At 40.9% G+C, this 15,297-nt stretch overlaps 1 protein-coding gene across 29 annotated transcripts in view; it reads left to right on the top strand.

The window, feature by feature from the left end:
- The window catches only part of LOC135497770 (autotransporter CRAC-like), a 49,708-nt gene extending 35,175 nt beyond the window's left edge, over positions 1-14,533 (top strand). For 28 of the 29 annotated variants that reach the window (XM_064787637.1, XM_064787635.1, XM_064787633.1 and 25 more), the window contains 13 exons: positions 627-773; positions 1,115-1,141; positions 1,981-2,088; positions 3,259-3,288; positions 3,625-3,648; positions 4,673-4,693; positions 5,638-5,679; positions 6,375-6,485; positions 8,200-8,229; positions 10,361-10,384; positions 10,941-10,970; positions 11,498-11,527; positions 13,673-14,533. In XM_064787637.1, coding sequence (XP_064643707.1) covers positions 627-773; positions 1,115-1,141; positions 1,981-2,088; positions 3,259-3,288; positions 3,625-3,648; positions 4,673-4,693; positions 5,638-5,679; positions 6,375-6,485; positions 8,200-8,229; positions 10,361-10,384; positions 10,941-10,970; positions 11,498-11,527; positions 13,673-13,677 — 629 coding nt within the window. In that variant the 3' untranslated portion in view covers positions 13,678-14,533. The remainder of the gene's footprint in view (positions 1-626; positions 774-1,114; positions 1,142-1,980; positions 2,089-3,258; positions 3,289-3,624; positions 3,649-4,672; positions 4,694-5,637; positions 5,680-6,374; positions 6,486-8,199; positions 8,230-10,360; positions 10,385-10,940; positions 10,971-11,497; positions 11,528-13,672) is intronic. The other variant, XM_064787655.1, reaches the window with a different exon arrangement.
- Positions 14,534-15,297: the final 764 nt, after the last annotated feature.

The raw sequence follows: 15,297 nt of genomic DNA, 5'->3' as shown, positions 1-15,297 counted from the left end.
GCTAGGTTTCTGGTCAAAATGCAACGCATCTTTAAAGGGAACTGAAACCGCCAAGCCAGTTCGTATGACCTCGTTTTCATCTCCCGCGTATCGGGTGATCAGAACGAGGCATGAATGAAACATGGCGCCTAGCTGTCAATCATTGAGTGACGTCACTGCTATGGAATTTACTACGAAAACTCATGAATGAAAGATCGCATGACTCAAGTGATTCTCACATGATTCTCAATAATAACAAATTGAACTGCGCATGCTCGGGCACTGGGGGTGGAGCTACAAATCTGAACTCGAATAGGAAGTTGGAAGTTTGACTTTCTCGGGCGGTGAAAGTCGAAAAGTTGAATAAATCGCTCGGCGGTTCCAGTTCCCTTTAATGCATCGATAATTTGCATATCGAATTGCTTGTCAATAGAATGTCAACTTTGGCAGAAGTTAGGTCAGGAAATCATAGGACATCATGAATGGTAAACGATATTTATCAATAACTAAAATCAAGCAGGGACCGGTGAGACTTTATTTTCTCAGTTAGCCATGACGAATCAACAGTAACAATTTGTGTTTTCGATTTTAACATTCACACTGATGGAGATCTTCTTTGAATTGTCTATGAAACTTCCTCTGTTTAGGCGGGGGTACCTCGGTTGGAGGCTCATCAGGCGGATCGTCTTCTGGAGGTTCTTCATCGGGAGGTTCATCTTCTGGAGGTTCATCATCAGGAGGCTCGTCATCCGGATCCACTCAGACGGTGAACATTCAAAATGGAATGAATACAGGTGAGAATGATTGCATATTCAGGACCATTAGCTGAGATAGTATGAAAAGAGACACGCATGTGTGGGTTTACAGAATTTGGTTTCATCTATAAACTCCACTTAATTGATCGATGAGTGAAAATCTCGAAACAAAAAAGGATAAACAATCTTTTTCTAGGAGTGAGAAAACATTATACATTGCGTGCGGTCTTGTAGTAATGTCTGCTTCACCATCAGTTTACAACAGTATACCCGAGCACATCTGATGTATGGGCGACTATTGTATCGTAAATAAAGACAAAGCATGTAGCATCATCGTGATTATATGTCGATCATTGTCCATATCACAATTAATCTTTCAGTTATCATCAATGGGCAACACATAACTGGTAGGTCAAAGAACTGAGTTTTATCATGCAGCTGTCTATAGATATCTTCTTTGTCTATGAGATAAGCTGCAATTTCATCATGCCGTTCAAGAGCATGCGGGACAAGTCATCACCCAAAATATAAGATTAGAAATTTGAGGACATCGCCACTGCGCTGTCAGTGTGAAAATGCAGAGTATGCATGTTTACCGAAATAAATGGTCTCTTCATACCTGTGAGAGGGCAAGTAATAATGTGTTTAACTGTTCCTCATCCGAGCCCTTTCATGAAGTCGGTGCGGATGGGCAGTTTCATTTGGCCGGGTCTATTTGGCAAGCCGCTCGCCGAACAGGCTTTTTTTTGGTCCTGTTTGGAGAGCCGCTTGCCAAACAGCACTAAAAAGCCACCCTGTTCGGCCAGCCGGGCTTGCCAAACAGGTAAAAAATCTACCCTGTTTGGCGAGCTGGAGACTTTACAACACATTAGCAAATCGGAGGGCTCGGAAGTTGTTCGCAAAATCCGCGAAAATAAAACGTAGTTTTGTTTGTACAAAACGGCTTCCAGCAGGGCCGCAACCTCTCCAGACAGCATTAATGAAAACTCTTTGAACCGCAATAAACAATGCCCTAGAACGGGGTGTAACCTTAACCTACTTGTAATTCGCAAGCCATGCCCAAAACTGCCTTCAAACACTGGTGAAAATCATTGTCAGAGAACGGCATCAGTGTAATACTACCAGTGGCGGCGCATGGTGTCAAGTTGACACACTATCCTCCTGGCCAGGTGAATCTCACGCCCAAGTTGTCAGAGTCTAATACAAGCATTCCAGCAAAATATTTATGTTCATTTTGATGTTCCAGTTCAGTTCACGGTTCAAGGAGGATTCCTGTTCGTGTCTAAGAATATCAATCCAGAGGGAAGTTGTCCGCTTGGTACAATGGATGCGGCAACACAGGGCTGGTGCCAAGGTGAGCCGATTGAACGATTCTTTCCCCGTATTTAGCGAAGATAAGGGCAACGGACATTGAGCATGTCAACATATAGGCCTAGTACAGAAAATTAGTTTAACGTCTGCAAGTTTAGAGCTAAATTTACCCGGAGCATGGTACCAGGTATTTCACAGAGTGACCAGTCTGTAGTTTTTCTGAAATTGAAATTGAGATAACAGCGCCATCTGAGTTTTATTAGGCGTGTCTTCTTACACACCAATTATCACGGTGATATTCAAAGCCAATGTCAATTCTATAACGCTTTATTCATGCATTTCGTGTCATTATAATACACATAGTCATTCAAACTACATGTACATGTATACGGAATCTTTGAGTGGAGTTTTCTCAAAGTGAAAATTTGCTGATTAGTCACTTTGTGAAGTTATCGCCTATGATAGGAATAAAAATCATTTCAATCTTTACATGAGGACATGCGTTTATTTTCAATATAATAGAAAATTTTTCTTTTTACAATGCGTTTTTTTTCTCTCGAATTACAACCGCCGTCGGATTTATTTATCACCGCCGAAAAAATAATTTCCACCGCCGGGTAAAAAATAATAATTCCCACCACCGCCAAAGAAAATAATATCCACAGGTGTGGAAAATAATATCCACCGCGGTGGAAATTAATATCGACCGCGGTGGAAATTAATATCGACCGCGGTGGAAATTAATATCCACCGCGGTGGAAATAATATCCACCGCGGGAGCTAATTCGTTATTGACACCGGGTGGATATTATTTCCACCGCGTTGGATATTTTTTCCACCGCGGTGGATATTATTTCCACCGCGGTCGATATTAATTTCCACCGCGGTCGATATTAATTTCCACCGCGGTGGTGGGAATTATTATTTTTAACCCGGCGGTGGAAATGATTTTTTCGGCGGTGAGAAATAAATCCGACGGCGGTTGTAATTCGAGAGAAAAAAAACGCATTGTAAAAAGAAACATTTTCTATTATATTGAAAATAAACGCATGTCCTCTATGGGCCACCGTACATGTCTTTGGTATATTGGTATATCTTGTTGATGATCTTGCTTTGTGCAAGATGCCTGATAGTGGTCATGTTAGTTTGTTTACTACGGAATAATGTAATTGATAAATGTAAATCAATCCAGTCGATCCGTTCTCTTTTCCAGTCACGAATATTCAGAACTTCAAGAGTTGGAGTAAGTAAACAAATTCGAAAGTTTGAAAACTAATTCGTTATTTGTTTAGTAGAAAAAGAAACTTTATTTAAATTATGTATTATTTATATGTGTTTCTGGGATTTTGTTTCTATTTTGGGATCCTGTTACTGAAATATAATCCTCTGGAGTCCTAAAGTCAGAATTGATAAAATGATAAGTTAAAACCTGAAAAACCCGCCGAGTCGTTCATGCACAACGGTCAAAGAGGTCTAGATTTACTTCTAAAAGCGATAATCCTTATCCTCGGTTCGTCGGCTAAATAACTTTTAAATATTCACGATTACTTTTGTGATAACATGCACCATTCTTTTCCAGCTTTGTCAGTACACCTGAATATCAGTGAGTAGTTCTAGATATTTAGAATTTAAAAAATCAAACAAAGTACACAAAGGTTGGCCTGCATGGTTCCCGCCTGTGACGACCGTAGCGTGTGTGAAGACAGGTGTTAGAGGTTGGGCACGGGAAGCTTCATAGCCAAGTGGTTAAAACTGCATGGCTGCCACACAATAGGGCCCAGGTTCGGTCCCGAAAAAACTCAGGATTGTACTTCTGGATGAACCGGCGTGGCTTTTCAAGGAACTAAAATTCCTGATTCTTCACAGTCCTTCGAATGAGACTTAAAACCGAGGTTCCTTGTATCTGGTGTCTATGCCAGGGCAGGTTAAAGACCCCACCGAGTGAGAATCATAAAAACTTGCGTGGACTCAACCGCTCACCGAAGGATTCAGTAGCCCCAGTTAACCCAATTGGCGCATAACCGTAGTGTCACAAATAAACGCTCATCCCTTGGAGGAGGAATACTCCCTGGAGAAAATCACCTCCAAGTGCAGAGCGAACGCCGAAGAAGAAAAAGGTATTGGATATCATCGCTTGCCATGTTGCGCAACTCGGTTGAATTACATCATGTCCAATTTACGACAAAATTATATTACCCGTATGCGATATCGCTCATTCATAACTAGTTTCGCTCATCGCGTTTTCAGTAAATCTGGAAAATTGAAATGGTGACGGGTGATTCCATAATAAGCTGCCATCCCTATTGTCTGCCTGAATAACTGCAGAAGTAATCAACACGACTAGTTTTGCACGATCAAAATCGTGTACCGTTCAAATAACAGCTTTGTCTTCAAATGGAGACAGAGTATTTAACGTGTATACCTGCCCCAGAAGTAGTCAAACTCATAAATGTCAAAGGCGGAAGCACCCAATAAGATGCCGATGTTTTTCCTTAGCTTTGAACATCGGCAACGTCAATATATTTTTCATACTCCCGATGTACTTTTCGCGAACTTGGTGACTGTTTCGTGGCTATAGAGTCGGTTTTGGAGCGAGATATTATTTAAGCGCTAAAATTGTTTTGCAGATTTTGGTAGCAACATCATGGGTAAGTGAAATCAAACAGCCTACATGTTTGAAAACGTAGAGCTGGCCGTCTTCAGCATTTCATACACGGGTTGACCACTTGAAACTCTAAAGCAATTTGAGAACTTGAATCTCTAAAGCAATTCGAACTCTTTCAAAGCGATTTGAATGCCAATTTCAAGGGTGCAAATCAGGTTCTTAGTTTTCCAGAGAAGAGCCTCCAATGTTTTAAATGGGCACCTACTGAATTTTTAACGAATTCTAATAACCTTAAGATTTGTGTACGTACATCTAAAAACTTAAAATAAAACAAATTTGGTTCTGAAGTGCAATGGGTTTATAGTGAGAGATGACTTTCGATTTTCATCATGATTTTATCAAAACGTAACCAATTTAACTTACTAAATGTTTGATAAACTATCAAGCAAAGGTCAAACCACGACACGGAAGTTTTACTCCCATGCTTAATGCTCGACAAAGACTATCGGCATTTTTTTTTTTTTTTTTTTTTTTTAGGTTGTGAATGCGTGCGTACCCGGTTAGACGCCAGTATGGCCGGTGCGCTCCGTCTTCGGTCAGGTTTTATATCGGAGTTTCCGTCTCCTAGTCTGGTTGCCATAACCCGGCTGAAGAGCCCAGACTACCCGGTTACCCCTAGGCGACCAGTCACATATGTGTCTAGTTACCTGGGAGACATAGTTTCCGCTAGGCAATGCTAGGGGAAAGCTAGTCGGCCGTTGACCCTATGACGAGCTCATCCGCCCTGAGTGACTAGTAACCTTGATTTCTAGTCGCCCACCTGAGACAGGTGGCACTGGATTACAGGGCTACCAGTGGCAGGTAGCTAGCCTGACCTGACCTGACCTTCACAAAGCCTATCAAAAGCCCAATGCTCAATGCTCTAACGAGTCGCTGAAATCTCAAAGCATTAAATAAATGCACCATTGTTGACATCATCCTTTGCAGAAATGTACCAGTCGAGCTCGAGCACGGGAACTGAGCACACAGGTAAGTACGATATCCCACAGAGGAATTGTACAGACATATACAAGTGGCTGAGAGTTTCAGCTTGTAATCAGTCGGCGCGGGCGCAGTCGAACCAGTACCTGAAGTGGTAAAAAACACTGGGAATCAGCAATCTCCACGTCCATTTCTAAAGTTCTGAATCGAAATCATCGCCAAATTAATTTTTTTCTTCAACTTAACAGCTGTTGATCGTCGCGTTTGCATTTGATTGGCTTTGCGGTCATATCTACCGAGCTCATATAACGTACACTCATAGCAATACACGTTTTGAGCTTTTGAGAAAACGTTCAGGTTTTCGGCTGATGCAAATATATTATGCACGACAAGGTTTTCCTGAATCATTTTACCGAAAAACCTCAATCTATGGAATGCAAATTTCTGTTCGCCGAAAAAGACTTATTAAGATTTTTTAAGCTGAAAAACTTATACTTCTAAGAGTATACATCAAGTCAAAACGCTTCTGCAAGCCGCGTGGTTTCACTCACCGAAAAAGTGGAAACTAGCCATTAGGGGTCATATAAATTGCTCCCAGCGGCCGAAAACAAGAGTTATTGGATCATTGAAGATCAGGTTCCTTCACTAACCATTTAAGATAAGCGTGTTTATATACATACATAGAGTGTATTTCGTGTAACTCATGTTATGTCTCGCTGAAATGTCGCCATTCTTTTTAAAAGTGTTGAGTGCTCGCATTGTGGGTGGAGTGACCCAGGTTCCGGCGGCCATGAACATTCAGGGAAGTGGTTGTATGGCAGGCACCAGTGATGTCGGTGGCGGCTATTGTGCAAGTGAGTAACTTACTTCTCTACGGCTTGTGCTGAAGAACGTGCGTGTGGCAATCATGATTCTGCAGTGCCCTGACATTCCTCAGTGTAGCCAATTAATCACCGCGCCTTTTCATCTCATCCTTGGGGAATGGTGGCAAACACGTGTCTCGCACAGCTCGACTCACCATAGCTGGGTCGTTGCGCAGAATATTGATTTCGTAGGTGATATAATCCCGTAACTCGGCAATATCTTGGGGAGAAGTGGAGAAAACTCTCTTTTTCAAATGTCCCCAAAGAAAAATTCGTATGGGATCAAATCAAGTGACCTTGGTGGCCGCTCCACAGCTTCGTACAGTGCAATAACACGATCTCCTCACAGTTCTTTCAGCCGATTGCGGACTGCGATGAGTCGTTACGCGGTGTACCATCTTGTGCCCTCCAAAGATTTCTGAAAGTCCTTTGGATCTGACACTCGAAATATAGCCCCATTTTTGGCACGACTCGGGCAAAAGTCTCCGTCCACGGATAGCTGATGGTGATTAATCATGAACGTTCCGTCCATGGGCCGTCCACGGATAGCTGATGGAGAATCTCCATCAGCTATCCGTGGATGGGCGTCCGTGGATGGAACATCCATGGGCCGTCAGTGGATAGTTGATGGGAGATTAGTTGTTAAACGTTGTTTGCGATAATCATGAACTATCCATCCATGGGCTCCATTTATGGAACGTTCATGGGCCATCAGCTATCCGTGGACGGAAACTTTTGCCTGTGTACCATCATTGGACACGACACGTTTTCTTTGATTTAATGCACGACCTGTAACTTGTACTGTACGAACGTATCTTGTCTCTGATTTGATATGAGCCTACACTGCCCATTATTCACCAACCTTTAAGTTTTTATGTTGGTGTGCCATTTTCAAGACAATGGTGCTCGGCGATGTGTCGCCACATCAATGCAAGGCTGGTTTGAATGGAAAGCTAATAGCGCCCACCTTATGATGCAATCATGTTTATAATCATAAAATTCATACCTGGTTATATTAACCCATTATTTTAGGATAACCTTTTTATTGAGACCCACTGTACAAGATAAAGTGCAGATCTCAGAGAAAACAGTGATTTCAATGCCGTATGCACGATAAGACCAATGGTAATGCGAGTTTTAATATCGTTGCCACAACGTCGACGAAATTCCCGGAGTCAAAAGCTGGGGACGCTCTAATTAATGGGAGAATTTCCTTGTGCACCGTTAATTTCAGCAAATTGGGAGGGCCGGAAATGCGAACATTTACCCCTGAGCCCAAAGTGGGAGGCAAATATTGTTCAAAGTAAACAATATGGCATTAAAGCCTTTTTACTGTACGTGTACATTACATGTTTCCGGTGTGACAGCGGATATAGTCCCCCTGGAGTCATAGTCCGGTAGCATTGTATTTGATCAATTAAGCAGCATGATCTATTGTACCGCTAACCCTAACCAAAACATTTAGCAATGCGGGCTATTGTTACACGGACTATCAGCCCTAGGACTACTATCCCTTGCACACCGGCATTACGCGCTCATTGGAAAATAATCAAGATCTTGCTATCGACATATACAGCAGAGAGTTGTAACAATTTTGAAAAAAGATCCTCTGCTTGAGAGGAACGACCTACCTTCGTAAAATGACTTTTGAATTATCACTGTAATATGAAGCCTATTCATTTAGAATGACCATGGTCCTTTTCAGTTAACAATATGGACGCCTTCATTAGTTGGGGTAAGTTTGATTTTGTTCTATGCGAGACTGGTTAGTAGTTCGTCTGAGGCGACAATCCGCCCACGATCTAATGCCCAAATGTGCAATTCATCAAATGACACTGTCAGACACTTTAGACCATGTAAAGCTTGAAAGACTGCTGTGGTCTTTTTATGATATACCTAGCAAAGTATAGTTAGGTTCCAGCGCTACACAGGCGGCTTGGTGTGGCTGAATGGAAAGTACTTTGGATGCTGTAACTTTGGACACGAGAAGGTCAAGAGACGCTAAAAGAAGTCCACGTACTTTAGTCAACTAATATTAATATATACACCAGATACCCAGTTGTAAGGTCATGGAGGTATGACTTGCCCCGAGAGAGAGAGCTCCTTCCACCTTTTTATATATAACATGTCAAAGTCAGGATTACCAACAAATGAGGTATTGTCAAAAACTGTGCAACTGATAGTCACCTTTTACGCCTCTGTAAGAATGACGCAATTCATCCTATTGTGGTCAGCAAGCCATATTTCATTCCACTCTAACTTTACAATGCAAGGCTATAAGTCAGTTACATTGTTATGATAAATCACGACTGTGTCCATGATTGCGTTATTTCCGTCTTGAACAACCAAGGTCGCCAGTGGCTTATTATAAACCGCGAGATTCGGAATGCGAAATCGAGAGATTCCAACCTCGGTGAGAGTACCATGCGCCACAGGATGTATTGCAAATATGGAACCTGAAAAGGCGAGGCGATGTGTGGAATTTAACCTTATTTATAGCCTAAATTCGATGGTCAGACTATCCCGCGCTATTTTTAGGGATGACCAGACGTTCGCCAAGTGCATACCCTGTGTTATTGGTCAATCAAGTATATGGTGACTTATGCCGCCAGGCGTAACAGGAAAATAGATTTGATACATGCAGCATCCTGATCCTCGTGGTATTATACTCACAGTATATCTTGATAAATTGCAAAAATCCTCTGTGGTCAAGATGAACATGCAGTTGCATGTAGCCTTTGTATTGTCTTCGGCCCTACTATCATCGAGTGGAGAAGTGGACAGCAGCATCAGAAATAGTGACTGATTGTCATTTTCCAGGGAAGAAGAAACGGTCGGTAATAGGAGATACACAATCTCAAACATGTCAAACAGTCAATACGTTTTGTTAATGTTAACAAAATGTAGGCTACAGGAATTGGATAACACAATCAACAATCCAATTTATGAGTGTTACCAACTCATCGAAGCTTCAGGAAGAATAGACAACAATGATAATCCAAGGCTTCGTCCGAGGCTTCGATCAGCAACCAGATAAACGAATTAACAATAGTCTATGAATCAGTGAATCTGATCTGATGAGGGCTACAACAGCTTATCGTAACTCAGTGCAGTTCAATATACATGAACTCATTATCCAGTCAAGAAAGTCATTCACATATAATTCAAAGTCTAGTCCTCACCCTCGCTTGGATCTGCCTCATCATCGCTGAGATTGGCATGTCAACAAACAACACTCCATCGTTGTAACGCTCCACTTCATCCTCGGGGAGTTCTACAGGGTCCATCGGTACCGCTTCACCACCCTCTATTAAGACCTCAAATCAAAACCATGACCAATAATACCAAATGTTTCTTTAAGTCATTCGAGCTTCCCCTTAGTAAGAAATTGAACGCACCCTGCCTTGCCCAACCTTTGTTGCCTAATAATGGGTATCATGTTCTCACGACCCCAGGTCGAACAACAATCCCTGTTTTGGCTTATATAATCGAAAGATCGAGCATTGCTGACAATGAAACAGGTTACTTGACGTCTCATGTATTACCCACCGGAAATTATTGCAAGGTGTGAGGAGCTATAATGATACCCCTACCTCCCTGACCTTACAACTTGGCATCTGGTGTATTTTATTTTAGTACGATGCAATAATTACGTGCTGATTCCACTTCATACTTCCACGCGCGATTAACTGATCAACAACATAATGTCGTACTTCCCTTGGAGGGTCTCGGGAACAGTTAAGTTGTAGGCTGCTATATATCGCGAAATTCAACTGCAAATTGTATTAGAGTTGTATTGCCTGTGTTACCCCAAGCTAGAAGCCTCATTAGTAAAGAATTGGAGAAGTCTCTGTATTTATTTTCAGCCCGCTCCGCAGGATTCAATGTCGGTGAGTAAATTAAAGGAAACCTATCACGAAACACTTATGAAAATGGGGAGTTTTGAACGGCCCAGTTAAAACCTAAGGAGGGGATAAGCTTCAATTGAAAAATCTTGGCAGTTTCGAGTTCCTCCAGGTAGTTGATTATGTCAGCGGGGCATCTGGGTAACATTGCATAACGTTGCATAACATTACCGACTCAAGTCAATGAACTGCATAAGAGGTAATCACCAATTTAGTTATATTTCCTACATTCAGCGATATAAAGATTTTATTATTACTGTGGTCTGATATGCGCCTTGAAATCATATTTTTGTGATTTAAAACTTGCATTCGTGCTCAAACCATAAAATGGAAACAGTTAATTTGAAACGCCTTGATTCTCAGCACTGCAGTATCATTTTTGAATAACGCGGTCATATGCAGGGTGGGGACCCCCAATCTACCGTAAACCCAAGGCTGCACAGTTTTTCAGATGGGACGAATGCAACATGATAATTGTGTCTGTTTCGCATAATATTCTTGAAATGACACTCAAAGTAAAGTTATCGTGTTCAAATTGCAGAGAGGACAGAGCAGAATGGCATACACACAAGTAAGTTCAGTTGTCACATTCTTTCAGGAACATGCTAGAGCTAAAACTCCATTTCTTTTTTAAAAACTTTGGTGGGGTAGACAGAGTGTCCCCCGAAAAGTTATATATAATGGGTGATATGAATAAAGACTAGCAAATGCTTTTATCTAAAACTTCCTGTACATTTACACTGGGCCTTTCTGTACAAAACTGAAGTAAAAGCAATTGCTAGACTTTATCCATATCACCCAATATCGAGCTTTAAAAATCGTTATAATGGGCTGGGTGACATTCTTGATGATGGCATTAAACGTCCATTATCTTTCCACTGGTATCTTCATTGCATACTTGCAGTCCGACATCTTCAATATAATTGCTTTGAATGCGCCATGTGAAATGCCTTTGAACAGTATAATGATTTTGTGCAACTATAAGTGTGTTGAACAACCACATTGTTTACAAAAGTAAAACAAATTTATTGAACGATTTTAATACAACCTGGTGCGTATAACCAGCATTACCACACCCGTGTATCGGTATATTTTCAGTCCGAATCTCCGGAACCGTATCTTACACAGGTATGTACATTACCACGGTATATCATCCTGAGATCAGCCTTTTTTACTCCTTCGTAATTGAAAACCACTAGTTATGCCAGGGTGCAGTATGGGCGACACTGGTGATTTTATTCAATACCGCCAGTACGCCAGTAGGCCCACATCACATAGTTATAATACTTCTGATTAAGTAATATTTTGAGTTTGTAGTCTGATATCGATATCAGCAGCGGTAGAGGTCACTATCCGACTTCTTTAACGTATCAAACTTAGACATCAGATGAGCCGCTCTGCCAGCTCCAGCTCAGCTGGCCGTTACCTGGGTGTAGAATGCAAGTTAGACACATCTATACATGCCTGTATGGGATCTCACGCCCCCGATGGGGTTCGAACAAAGGTATTGACGGCATATTACAGTCCGAGCCACTACTTCACTGCGACAACCGCAGGCAACGCTCAAGGAGAAACCGGAAACACATCCGCTGGCCCGTTATGATTATCCATGTTAGGGCAGTAAATATGAAAACTCTCCTTTCCCATTACAGCCTGCCCCGATTTTGGCCGCCGTCTCAAAAATATTTTTCTTTTCACATTTTTTCAACCACTTCATAATGTTTTAGACCAGATTTAGCCCATTCTGGTAGCACTAACATTATATTAGTGTGCTTACATAATCATGGTTCTTTATGCTGGTGTTTGTTACGGGGGGGGGGGGTATAATGTCCTTTAAATTTGATATTCCCCTGGAATTTTGTCGATTTGCATCACCATTAACAACAATTATTGATTTGCAAGTGTTTTACAGTGTTTTGGCCGGGTGTATTTGGCAAGCCGCTCGCCGAACAGGAATCATTTTTATGTTAATTTTACTCCCAGATAGATCACGTAACATATAACACAAACGGTAACATTTCATAACAGAATTTGTCCTCGCCATTTGTACTTGAATAGCGTTACCGAAGGACATATAATGTTTACATACCTCTGTGTGTTTGCATCCCACCTCATTAATCCCATTTAACAAAGTCCTGTGATCTTTAATGGCCTATTTTGGGAAGACTCAGTCAACTGTTAAAAAGTCAGAAAAAGCCTCCCACTTGTGATAATACATGTATCATGGTAGACGGTAATAAAGGCACTAGAAAAAAAGGCACTGGGTAAAAAGGTACGGAAAAAAAGGCACTAGGTAAAAAAGGCACTAGGAAAAAAGGCAATGGGTAAAAAAGGCACTGGAAAAAAGGCAATGGGTAAAAAAGGCACTGGAAAAAAAGGCAATAGGTAAAAAAGGCACTGAAAAAAAAGGCAATGGGTAAAAAAGGCACTAGGAAAAAAAGGCACTGGAAAAAAAAGCACCAGGAAATCGCTACACTAGGTAAAAAAGGCACTGGAAAAAAAGGCAATGGGTAAAAAAGGCACTAGGTAAAAAAGGCACTGGAAAAAAAGGCACCAGGAAATCCCTAGGTGAAAAATTCATTTGGGGTGCCCCCCCACCGTGCATTTCTATATGTGTAATGTGCTATGTGTAATGTGCTTCCAAGTCTTTCTCACCAATAAAACTGCAATGAGACTCAACAAGAATGTTTTGCTAGATGTCAATAGCCACTCTTGTGATAAACTATTGTATCTTGTAGAAAGAGGTTATTGGTGAGGGAACCCTGAATTTAACTTGATTAAACTACTGGACCAAATCGGATGATCTTTGTATTATTTTTTGTAAGGATTCCCTGCCTAACCAGGCTAGTTTTTCTGGTCGGAGGGAACTAAAAATAGGCTGTTCCGTTTTTTTCGACCCACCAGTATTCTGTTGATGTAGAAAAAAACTACACATAGAAATGCACACAGAAATTTTTATTTTTATTTTTTATCCATGGAGTAGAGATTTCTCAGAGATTTCCCATACATTTTTTCTGGTGCCATTTTTCCATTGCCTTTTTTTCCAGTGCCTTTTTTCCTAGTGCCTTTTTTACCTAGTGCCTTTTTTCCTAGTGCCTTTTTTCCTAGTGCCTTTTTTACCTAGTGCCTTTTTTTCCTAGTGCCTTTTTTACCTAGTGCCTTTTTTACCTAGTGCCTTTTTTTCCAGTGCCTTTTTTTCCAGTGCCTTTATTACCTACATTCATGTAACATATACGACTGACATTAACGTCTCTATTTTCCATTGATTTCCAGGTTAGAGATGACCAAATCAACGATAAGAAGTATGGGCGACATGATGTCATCGGGAAATATCACTTGAGAGACTGTTTATACCTTACTGAAAACAAAAATCAATTCTTTACGTTATGGGCCATTTCAAACGCAAACTTTGTAGTCCCTATGCAGCATGCTTTTTTCATCGTCGAATGACAGATTCAAATTTTCCTTACAGAATATTTCCAATGGATATAAATTGTGTGTCCAGTGGATATCAAGAATGTATAGCCACGTAACTGGCAACACATCATAAAGAGGGCATTTATAAAATACATATCGCATATCAGATGCATATTCCCAACCAGGTCGATATCGATGGTTCCCTCAATACCTATTTAGGCTTGAAATTTGATTGGGATTTTCCCTCTTTCTGCTCTATATATCCAGTATATTAAATTTGTATCCATTGGATATAACTTGTCCGAAGAGAAATCGACATCGATTTGTTAAGCAAGGGGTGTTTAGCCAGTACAATGTAAAGTCAAATCTTATGTCCATTGAGTATTGGCTAAACTTAGGAGAATTTGCTGTTAGAAACGACAAGAAATCCGTCATCGCCGAGAGAAAATCACCAGTTCCGCGATGTAATATTGTATGTGAAAATTATACATGTGTAGAGTTGGAAATATTTATAATGCCCAATTTCTCACCAAAAGATCGCAAAAACATTTACTTGGTATCCCCAAGTAGGCCCTCACCTTCTTGTTCGTTTGTTACAATACGTGTATGTATTTACTCGGTGTATCCGTGTCTGTAACACTCTGTTTCTATGTGCATTGAGCTGTATATGTCAAGTCAGTGCAATAAATAGAATTAACGTTGTGTGCAGATGTCAAATCAAGGTGTTTTTTTGCTTATGTCGGACACATAAAAAACGCACGTGGGTCATTAGCTGTAAGGTTGCTCTCCAGCGAGTGGATGGTTGATAGTAAGTGGAGCTTTAGCCCTCAGATTGATTGTATGCCAAACCCTCAGTTCTGATTGTTATCACACGAACCGTATCGAGATGTTGTCTCCTAGTTGATAGTATGCCACACCTTCAGTTCAGATGGTTGAAACATGAACCGTATCGAGCAGTTGCCTTCCAGTTTACAATAGCCCTTCACTAAATCTCTCCGACACTAAAGCCGGAAATCAGGTGAGAGGGTCCACAATAAAGGAATAAACAAATCATGTTGCCTTTTGCATCAGTTTATATAGAGATAATGTTCTATACTGCACAATATTGATTAACGCAATAATTACATGTATATACAAGTACACATACATGTGATAACACAAACTCACGTCTCTATTGAAAACTTACATAAAACTAGAGTATCGAGTAGTGATTTACATGTAATCTTTAATAATCATTGTGTACAAACGCGTCATAAGCAGAGCATGCTATACCAACATGAAGTACATTCCAATGACCCAATTCTTTGTTGTAAAGGGTGGACAGGTGCCCATATTAATGCCGACGGGGTATAGCCCATTGACATATAGCCGATTCGCATCGAAATACCCTTTTGCAACCAAGTAATGTGACCAATGAATCTACTTCCGGGAGATATAGCATGCTCGTTTGTATACTGTCGTCTCAAAAATATTGAATTTTT

Source organism: Lineus longissimus, chromosome 13 (genome assembly GCF_910592395.1).
Source record: "Lineus longissimus chromosome 13, tnLinLong1.2, whole genome shotgun sequence".
Classification (NCBI taxonomy): domain Eukaryota; kingdom Metazoa; phylum Nemertea; class Pilidiophora; order Heteronemertea; family Lineidae; genus Lineus; species Lineus longissimus.
Note: the sequence above shows the minus strand (reverse complement) of the source record. Positions and strands in the feature narration are given on the sequence as shown.